This window comes from Aegilops tauschii, chromosome 2, assembly GCF_002575655.3.
Source record: "Aegilops tauschii subsp. strangulata cultivar AL8/78 chromosome 2, Aet v6.0, whole genome shotgun sequence".
Taxonomy (NCBI): Eukaryota; Viridiplantae; Streptophyta; class Magnoliopsida; order Poales; family Poaceae; genus Aegilops; species Aegilops tauschii.
The window spans coordinates 514,059,424-514,070,035 of record NC_053036.3 but is presented as its reverse complement, the minus strand read 5'-3'; the positions used below and the strand labels follow the sequence as shown (position 1 = coordinate 514,070,035).

General features: G+C 47.9%; 1 protein-coding gene across 1 annotated transcript; it reads left to right on the top strand.

Annotated features, from left to right (window-relative positions):
* Positions 1-5,998: 5,998 nt before the first annotated feature.
* Positions 5,999-10,004, top strand: LOC109774558 (uncharacterized). The gene is made up of 7 exons (XM_020333308.4): positions 5,999-6,305; positions 6,882-7,976; positions 8,080-8,170; positions 8,258-8,415; positions 8,510-8,638; positions 8,748-8,841; positions 8,958-10,004. Exons 2-7 carry the CDS (start codon positions 6,903-6,905, stop codon positions 9,488-9,490), a joined length of 2,079 nt encoding a protein of 692 aa, XP_020188897.1. The 5' UTR covers positions 5,999-6,305; positions 6,882-6,902; the 3' UTR covers positions 9,491-10,004.
* The last annotated feature ends 608 nt before the right edge of the window (positions 10,005-10,612 follow it).

Genomic DNA, 10,612 nt, shown 5'->3' with positions numbered 1-10,612 from the left:
GCGGTTTGATCTAATCTCTGCTGCTTCGTGATTTACAACTTTGGTGATGTCTATTCCTAGATTTGTCAATTTTATGGGAACTTAAACAGTACTACTACTAGCCTACCATTAGCAACGGATGGTACCAATGCAATAAATTAAAGTATTATTCAGTAGTAATCAGTATTCACGGCACTCAGAAAGTAAAAGCACTTAGGAATACAATGAGGTTCCCCGAGGATAGACATCATCTCTCTAGCAGTTGATGCCGCAATCGAGCAAGAATATTAGGTATCCATAGAACTTTGTATTGTTTAATTAGGTCTATGGTCATGTCCGAATAAACCGGATGTACGTGCGCAATAATAATAAACAGAGTCAGTAGAGAGTCATTTCAGGGGCCAGGGGCTTGAGTCGGATGCATGACCGGCAAACCCTGACAAAATCAGCACTGTGTGATGCTAGCTTACTGACGCCACGCCTAATTTGCACTCCGAAGGTAACCAAATTAGAAAATAAATCGTACTCACGTTGGCCCAAGTTCCACTAGTCGCAACCAAGCCAAAGGATGCAAAGATAGCTACTAGTTTGATAGAAACAGCGAGTTTGTTAGGAGCTAAAGCACTCAATTAGTCAGAAAAAGTTATCTCTACTCTTACAAGAGGTGTGACAGTAGTACTACCTTAGGCAACAAGCTGCTTCATCTAGGGGCGCAACGAACAACGAATAATCCTTCCATATAGGATTGCCCTAGCTACGGCGTATCCAGAAAGAAAATGCTAAAATCCTAGCTAATCATCAGTGTACATGACAGCAAGCCTCTGGTCCTGTGATTAATGGTGGCAACTCGCCACCAACAATATAGTAGTACTAGTACCTCTTGCAGTATGATCGGAGTTAATTTATGGACCACTATTTTTTCATGTCAAAGCGTACGAGTACTGCGCCTAACGGAAGTAAACGGAGCACAATATACTAAATAAGCGTCCAAAAACGAAGGGAAAGTCGACTCCACAATTTATAGGTCAATAAAAATTTAGAAGTCAACATACGGGTAGATAAATGTAGCTATCGAACAAACCGCACTTTGCCTGAATTTCCAAAAGTACAAATTATTAGTGCTCTCTTTATAAAATAATACGAGAGCGAGTAGTGATCTAAACGCTTTTATATTTTACAGAGGGGGTGCTCTGTTGTAAAGATGGGTGTCCCCAAGACAAGTCCTAAACATAAGCAAACACGTAAGCTAGCTATCGGTAGACGCGTCACTGGTGTATGTATCGGCGGTTGTTGCCGCCCTCGGCATCTTTGCCCAACCACACATCAACCTTAAGCAAATATAGGGTTGTTGGGTTAGCTGGAGATGGATACGTCTACATATATTACCTGCCCGGCCCGTGCATATCCACGTATCTATTCCAGCATTCACCATTCTCTTCTTTCTTATATGAAGACGGGCCACGCAAGCATGCAAGCCCACGTAGCTCGCCACATTTGGTTTCATGTGACACATCACTTGTTATTATGCAATATTTTTATATTTTCTCTCTCCAAAGGAAATAGTAGCAATACTACTTTTTGTTGTTGTTCTTTGGTCAGCTGGAGCTTGCGCTCTCCTTTTTATCAACATCCGGAGAAGTAGCTAGTTTGCACAGTTGAGAAGACACGCCAATGCTGACTGATGTTTTCTAATGACAGTAATATCTGTGGCATGTTGTGAAGGGAAGATGCGGCTAACCCAAGCTGACCGCTTGCCAAACGGTTCGTCTGACTAGGTAAAAGAAACATACACTACACGGTACGCCCAAGAGGACCAAGAGAGTGGAAGGTAGCAGCAACAGTATGCTAGAGCATCTACAGTCGGGCACCTCAAACTGGCCTTAAAGGCACTGGTGGACGGCCCGATCACTAGCCAATAAAAAAAACATAGAAACCGGCGATGGAGACAGCGGGAAAGGGAAGTGGCATCGCAGGGAGCGCATGTGGACCTCGAGGAGGAGCGTTCACCCGGCCGCGCTTGGACCACCAAAACCCTTCCATGCGGCCGCCGACAAGGATCGCGCCGTCTGACCCGGTCGGGTCAAAGGACGATCCGATTGCCGGTTGGGAGGGCATTCCGGAGTGTTTTCCGCCGACGCGGAGGGAGACATATGTGAAAATTTCTTTCACTCGCCACAGCTCCAACAGGCGCGGACTAGCACGTGCAGCGGTGACGCGTAGTCTGCCCACGTCTTGTTCGACAAAATGACTCAACAGGATTCAACACCTTTTTTGCTCAATTCCGATCATTGCTTACACCTTAGTTCTTTTCAAATTGTGATAATTTTAGGAGAACATATTGTCGAACATGATCAATGATAATCAAGATCCGACCCGAATGGACTATACAAGTTGGGGGGTCCAAATGGTCATACGTTTGAAGTTGACGGAACATCAAACCCTAATCCCAACAAGAAAAAGAAGGCAAAGGTGCCCAAGTCAAGAGGTCCATCATTCACAACTTTTGAGGACATCTTGTTGGTTAAATCTTGGTTGGCCACAACCTTGGACCCACTATGTGGCATGGAGCAAAAGGACAATAGGTATTGGCAGAAGATCCACAAGCACTATCATGAACACAAACACTATGTGGAGCCGCATCCTATTGTGACCACCTGCAATGTGGCATCTCAGCAACATCATGGAGGGTCATTCAAGGGGAAGTGATCTAGTGCGTCGGCTACTATGCACAAATGCTTGGGCGCCCTCAAAGTGGGATGGGAGTGGCAATGCACGCAATTTTTTTTCATCATTTCAATTGCTAGTTTTTTCATTGCATTCGCATTGTAATACATACATTGTTTGCTGGACGATGGTGGCGGCCACGATGTATCAAGAAACAGAGAATAAGCCATTTGATTTTAGCCATTGTTGGGTGCTATTGAATGGCAAATCAAAGTGGACACAACTTGTGAAAGATCCCACGGCAAGAGGAAGAATAATGGGTCAAGCCCCCACCAATCAATTGAGTTGGACGACGAAGAAGAATATATTGTAGGGGAGAATGGAAGAGCCAGCGTGTCAAAGAATAGCCGACAAGTAATGGGAAACAAGTGGGATAAGGCGAGGGCCTCCCATGACGCCGCGGCGACAAAAATGTCCTCCACATGGACGGACATTTTTTCCATAAGGGGGAACGAGAAAGAGGAGAGGTACAAACTCATGTTGGATGCGCAAAGGAGAGGATGGATTGGGACCAATAGAGGACAAGTAAGAAACTGCAAATCAAGACGGAGAAGATCGATTTGGAGAAGAAAGAGGTGGCGATCAAATAGGAGCTGGAGAAGGCCTGGACATTTGGAGAGATGGAGCTTGAGAATGAGAGGTTGGCAACTTGCTTGAGACGCGGAGGATGCGAAGATCATGTTGGCGGACTAAAGCCTCTTGGATGAGCATGCAAAGAAGTGGCTTATAGGGATGAAGAAGAAGATCAATGAACGTAGGGAGTACAAGGCAGCGAGAGTGGCGATGGCAGCACTGGAGGCGGCGGCAAGGATGCAGGCAGAGGAGGCGACATGGGTGCAGGCGGAGCATGATGCAAGGTTGGCCGTGTAGCAGGCGGAGATGGCCGCAAAGCAGGCGACATGGATGGTGTCCGGCCAGTGATTGGGCTAGCGAGTGATACGTCATGCTCGGACTTGAATTTCATTTTGGCATGTCCGGATTATTAAACTATGATTTATTTAGCTTTGCCGCATTGCTGATTTGTCGAAATTGTGAACTATGATTCACGTGCATGGACCGCATGGATTTGAGGATCCATATTTGAGGTGTGTGGCTGTCCGGCAGGCCAAATGAGTGGCCATCCGGCGCTGTCCACGGATGCGCACGGACACCCCCCGCGAGCGTATATGGGGCTAGATTTGCTAAGTTCGGTTGTAGATGCTCTTAGAGTATCTTCGACGACAAATAGTTAATTTGTGGCCCTATATGTCTATGGATGTCTGGACGCGTTCGTGGAGGGTATTGGTTGGCCCCTCATTTATCTGCGTCCATAGACATCCTTCTCATATACAGACCCTAAAATCCATACACCAGCATACAACACAAATCAACACACATACGTCCATTCCATGGCACACCATTCATACATAGTTTTGACATAGTATGGGCGAAGTTCATCATACATACCATCAAACTACAAAAATGATGATATGTTTTACTAGTTCATCGTAACTAGAGTAGGATTGTAGATAGGGAAAGTTCACTAACTCTCGCACTTGCTCTTACCCCCTTGTCCTCTTTGTCGCAGAAGTAGCGCTCAAAGATGACATATGGGTCGACGCGGGTCTACTCGGTGCAGGAGCTGGATGTGTTTAGGTGCATCAAATTGTTCCCTACTTTTTTTGCGAATAAAAAGTGTTCCCTACTTGTCTATTAGGAACTAGTCTGTTTTATGCAAGCAGCCGTAAGTATCTTCAATCTTATGAAAAAGTATGGTCCTTTTGTTGCTTGGACGTGTGTGGATATATCCGCGAACAACAGGGGTTCGGCATAGCATTTTTAGATAAATTAAAAGAAGTCACCTAAATCTATTCGAGGTGCTCATATGGGTAAGATATGCGTGTGTGTTCATAGAGATGAAAAAATATGCTCGTGTCTGTGAGGGACTTCGATTGTACTCAGTTAAAAAACAGCAGGGCTCGACCCTTGTTTTTTTGAAGGGGTCAACCCTTGTTTGTGTATACGTCGATAGCATACTTCAACGGGAAAATATCTGGTGCACCGGAGCTTGTGGTGCTACCGGTGCACCGAACATATTGTGATTTTAAAATGTTCAAAAAAATATGAAAAAAAATTAGCACAGTCACACAACATCAATGTAGGCTGTCACAAAATTTCAAGTCAAATTTTGAAACATTACTCGAAAAAAATAATTCAACACTGAATAGTACATAACATAACTTGGGCTTTAGATTTGACCCATTATCATACTAATGTCAAATTTTTCATTTTTGTATCTTAAAAAATATTACAAAATTTTGTGGCATCATACATTGATGTTGCATTAACGTGCTAGATTTTTTAAAATATTCTATTATATCCGTTGCACCGGTAGCATCACAAGCGCGGGTGCACCGGATACGTTCCCATACTTCAACATGGGACATAATTCGACATTGTTCAACGTCCTGGGCAAGCAGCAGTTTGCCGTCGCCACGGCAAATGCAAAACAATTTGTCGCCGTTTAATTACCGGTTTCCGGCGGTGAAAAAGAAGTTACCACTCCCGGGTCCTGACAGGCGATGCAGGAAGTAGGCACCCGCACATCAATCCCACGGGAGCAAGGGAAAAGATCCGCGTCAGGCAAGGGTTACACGAGCAAATCGGTGTGATGCAGTAGCCGTTCGCAGTACGTGGAGGCAGCGGCAAGGCCCTATACCATAGACCCAGGCCTACGAGCAGTAGACGGTTAATGGCTCACGCAGACGACGCTGGTACTGCTCACAGATTATTACACCGTCCACTTATTTTATCAAGAATAAAAATGAAAGAAAGAACAGAGGAAAAAAGAAAGAAGAGAAAAGAAGTTGGTAGTGGTACTAGCATGAGCGCTTGACCAGTGGCACTGTGCCAGAAACGTCCAGACAGGCACTGAGATAGAGATCGAACCACCGAAAAACCAATAAGTCAGCGGGCAAAAGCGAATTCGCAACACCACAGTTGATGCTGCTAATTGTGTACTACTAGTATGTGAATACGATGCTACACTAACATTTTTTCGATGCTTTTTTTTTTTTTTGAGGATCACATTTTTTCGATGCTAGTGGTATAAAAAATGATATACTAGTACTACTGCTCAAACTTTTATTCTCCTGGTGAAGATTCCTGGCTCTCGTCTTGGCGCAGTGGGGGGTTACCGGGATTAATAAAACTCTCTATAAAATTTTAAAAAAATCCTCCGTTTCTTTTTGGCGTGCTGGTTCCAAATCTGGCGATGGTGATGGGGACGGAGGCCAGGCCGGGGCCGGGACCCCATGCCCAGCCCCCTCCCTCCCTCCACGTCCTAATAAATCGCTCCCATCTCCGATTCGCCCACCCCCTTTCTCCCTTCGATCTTTCCGCCTTCCCGTCGATTCCATTCCGTTCCAATCCTCCATTCCCCATTTGCGCCATGCTGCCGGCGCCGCCGCCGCTCCCGCGCCCGGCGACCACCACCCAAGAACACGCGCCTCGCCGCTGCTGACAGGCCCGACACCCTCCTCCGTCCCTCCCTCGGAACCCCAATTCCCGAGCGAGCGAGCGAGCGAGCGCGCGCGCCGGTCCTGCCCTCCCCTTCGGCCCAGGTGCGCTTCCCCTCCCGCGAGTTTTTCTATTCCCCGTCGGCAAATCCTTTCGAGATATGTGTCGCCCAATTCGCTTCACCGCCCGTTCCTTCAACGAGAGGGAAAAAAAAGTTCTTTTCTTAGTTCGTTGGCGCAGCGCCTCCCTCCTCGCCTGGCTCTCCGCTTTAACAATGGGCGCGCGCGGGCGGGCGAGCGGCTGGCTGTTCGTTAACTTGGCGTCGCCGCGGCCAGATGCATGCATTGCTCGGGGCCGATTCCGCCACGCGAGGCCCGGGATTTCATGGCAGATACGGGGCAATTGATTAGTTCCGATTTGGTGCTCTAATTTCTTTCTTTATTAACTCTTGATTAATCACGCCTGTTTTTTAAATAATTCTCCTCTCCCCTCCCCTCGCGTCCGTCCGTCCGTCCGCGCTCTCTTTCTCGTCCGCAAGTTGCCGCCGAGGCAATTCAGCGCTGCCCTGCCGCTTTACTTCCTTCCCCCGTCCACTGTTATATAAGCGCGCGCCCGCACGGCGCTCTGAGATGCGATTGTTTCCCCACTGTTTCTTATCTGCAACTGTATCATTCTTGCAGCCTCCCAACAGCGATCGATCCATGGAGTCGTGCCAATTAGTGCGGGAGAGCACTAGTAGTAGCGGTAGGCTGGAGGAGGCGGAGGAGGAGGCCTTCTTCGACACGCGCCAGGACCTGCTGGCCTCGCCGGCGCCCAGCCCGGCACCGGCATTGCCGTGGTCGTCCGGCGGCCTCGATGGCCTCGACAGCGTGCGGGACAGGAAGGAGCGCTTCTTCAGAAGCATGGGCCTCGAGTGCGGCCCGAGCCCCAGGCAGGCAGTGGATCCCGTGTTTGCCGCCGGCGAGGCGGAGAAGCAGCAGGAGGAGGAGGCTGTGCCGGAGACTGGGAGGCTGTCGTCGCACTCGGAGAACGACTGCTCCATGTCCAGTTGGTCCACGGAGGAGACCACGAGCTACGACGAGGGCGGCGCGTCGGACGACAATTCCGTCGGTGGATCCAGCAAGGACGATGGCAGCAGCAAGGTCAGCAGGAGCTCCAGTTCGTTCTCGTTTATCCGGCGGCTTATGAGCCGAAATGGCAAGCCTTCCGGCGCTCCGAGGACGGTTGAGATGAGGAGAAGCGGGTGGCTGGAGAGGCTCGGCGTGGCCGTTTGTGCTGTGGATAATGCGGCGGATGAACCTAGCACCAGCTCCTCTGACAGCGAGCCGATTCATGGTGGAAGGTATGAGAGAGTCAAGGTCCGATCGTACCGGAAGCGGTCCAAGGAATTGTCTGCGCTCTACCAAGGCCAAGTGATCAAGGGACACGATGGTGCCATCCTTACGATGAAGTTCAGTCCTGATGGGCAGTTCCTCGCAACCGGCGGCGAAGACGGAGTCGTCCGGGTTTGGGGTGTTTCGCAGTCTGATGACTGCAAAATTCCTCTGGATGACCCCTCTTGCGTCTACCTCAAAGCGCGGCGCAAGAATGGGTTGGCGCCGGTGAGCGTCGACAGCGAGAAGCTGCGCAAATCCAAGAGTATGGGCATGAAGAAGACTGGAGACTCTACCTGCATTGTGATTCCAACAATGGTTTTCCAAATTTCAGAGGAACCGTTGCACGAGTTCTATGGGCATTCTGCTGATGTATTGGATCTGTCCTGGTCAAACAACAAGGTCAGTTGAAGAAATGTGTTTTTTATCAACCTAATGGGATTGTTCTTTGTTTCTCTTATATATACCTGTTTATTGATGATGGTTAAAATTTGATACCTTGCAGCATCTGTTGTCGGCTTCGACAGACAAAACTGTCCGCCTGTGGGAAATTGGATCTGCAAACTGCATCAAAGTTTTCCCGCATAGCAACTTTGGTAGGCTTGCAAATTCATATTTTCTCTGCTTGCCTATACCTTTGCTCATGGGTTGAAGCTGACAGTTTGCTCTCCATATTTTTTCAGTGACTTGTGTCCAATTTAATCCGACGAACGACAATTGCTTCATCACTGGATCGATTGACGGCAAAGTTCGTGTATGGGACATAACTAGATGCAGCGTTGTGGACTGGGCAGATGTTAGGGACATAGTTACAGCGGTCTGTTACCGACCTGATGGAAAGGTACGTTTTTAGTGCACCATTGTAGTTATTTTGATTAATTCGGTACCTCGATAGTTTGGAGACTGATCTCCAATTTTCCTTCGGCTTTCTGCAGGGTGCAGTGGTTGGAACGATTACTGGAAATTGTCGGTTTTATGACGCATCGGACAACCTGCTGCGGTTGGAAACTCAGATTGCACTCAGTGGCAAGAAATCCTCTTTGAAGAGAATCACAAATTTTCAGGTAATCATCTACTTACAAGAAAAGGATGACTGTTGTTGCAACTGATATCTTCATCAGCCCTTTTTCATCAAGCATGTTTCTTACTATTGCTCTTCCATTTCCATGGCAGTTCTGTCCAAACAACCCAAGTAAACTAATGGTAACATCTGCTGACTCCAAGATCAGAATGCTTGACGGAACCAATGTGATTCAGAATTACAGTGGTACGTCTCAAATACTTATTCTATTCCTTTTGCTATATTCAACATTTACCTCTATAGTTTTTCTCTCTAAAATCATAACTTTCAATGGACTAATAATATTTCTAAACCATCATCAGGACTCCGAAGTGGTTCATGCCAGATGTCAGCATCCTTCACACCAGACGGGGAGCACATAGTTTCTGCCAGTGAAGACTCCAACATTTATGTCTGGAACCGTGACAACCAAGATGATTCTGTGTGGCGACAAGCGAAAACCACATATTCCTCTGAGCGCTTCCTATCCAACAACGCAGCCATCGCGATACCATGGCACGGCACAAAACCAAGGAGCCATGTTTCCTTGGCCTCTCATATCCAATTCAAGTACAGCTCCAGCAAAAGTTTTCCTTCAAGACCCTCTGCCCCTGGCATTTTCAACCTCAACCAGGAGTTGTTCGCGGAGCCCTCGTGCAAAGGCGCCTCGGCAACTTGGCCAGAGGAAATGCTGCCGTCTGGCTCGATCGGCGCAAGCCTGGACGAGACGCAGCACAAGCTTCTGAGGAACTGCTCCCAGAGCACGGCGAACTCCTGGGGCCGGGTGATCGTCACGGCGGGGTGGGACGGCAGGATCAGGTCGTTCCAGAATTACGGCCTGCCGGTGCATCAGTGACCGGTTCATCCGGAGCGCCCGGTGAAAGCAAGTGAACGGCAGCATTGGCGCGTCTCACATGGCCGGCCATCAAGGAAAAGCGCCCGTGCACCCCAGCTATGGCGCTGGACCATCGCGTGTGTGCGGTTTCTTGGTACAAGACATCACATGCTCGGCGCTCCTGCTGCTGCTGAATCGCGCATGGACCAGTGCTTGTACATAATCAACCCGGTGGTCCTCCGAGATCTCTTCATCATCAGCGGTTGTTGTTCGTGGCAGGCCCTGTAGCTATTAGCTCGCTAGCTAGCTTTGTACCACCCCTTTTTTTTTGTAGAGAGATCTTTCAGTCTAGATCAGATTTGTTCTTTGCCCCTTTTTCTTTCTTTCTTTCGATTGCTCTATTGATTTGACGATATGACGCGGAAATGTTAGTGGAAGTTGAGTGTAAATTCTCCCCCCTCCCGCTGAATGTGTGGGAGGGAGACTGATGGAACTGTCATCCGAGTATACGGAAAATTTGTTCATTCGTTCAAAATTCAGTGTCCAGTTCTCTTCAACATATGCTTGTATGCTTGTACTATTCAGTTTCAGATGTGATTAGCTTGTGGTTCTGGCTGTAAGCTGTTTGGTGTGGGCCTTGTGCGGCTGCTGAAAAGGTAATTATTGTCCCTGTAATGGGACCTTTTGGTGGTTGATCCCTTGATTGATTGATCGATCCCACCATGTTACTTGTTCGTCCCATAAATATACTGGTCCTGAATCTGTTGAGTACTCCCTCCGTCCGAAAATGCTTGTCATCAAAATGAATAAAAGATGTATCTAGACGTATATTAGTTCAAGATACATCCCTTTTTATCCATTTTGGTGACAAGTATTTTCGGATGGAGGGAGTAGTATCTTGTGCTATGCCCTGTGTTTTTCTTTGTAAACATCTGCAAATGCGGTAGAGTGGGTGTTATCCTGCTGCTGCAACTTTGGAACTTGCATTATTTGGTCGGTACGTAAACTATGGTTCTCTAAATAGAGATCCAACTTGGTGCCACTTGCTTCACAAAATAAAAGTTAGTTCGTTCCACTGCTATTTTAGGGTTGGAAATGGAATGGGTTCTTGTGGTGCATGTGGCTCCGATGCTATTCGCCGGG

Excerpts from the sequence above, each read along its gene's own strand:
- LOC109774558 (XM_020333308.4), top strand. The coding sequence starts at position 6,903 with ATGGAGTCGTGCCAATTAGTGCGGGAGAGCACTAGTAGTAGCGGTAGG. Across the intron at positions 8,639-8,747 it reads AGAGAATCACAAATTTTCAG|TTCTGTCCAAACAACCCAAG; the intron begins GTAATCATCTAC and ends TTTCCATGGCAG. Across the intron at positions 8,842-8,957 it reads TGTGATTCAGAATTACAGTG|GACTCCGAAGTGGTTCATGC; the intron begins GTACGTCTCAAA and ends AACCATCATCAG.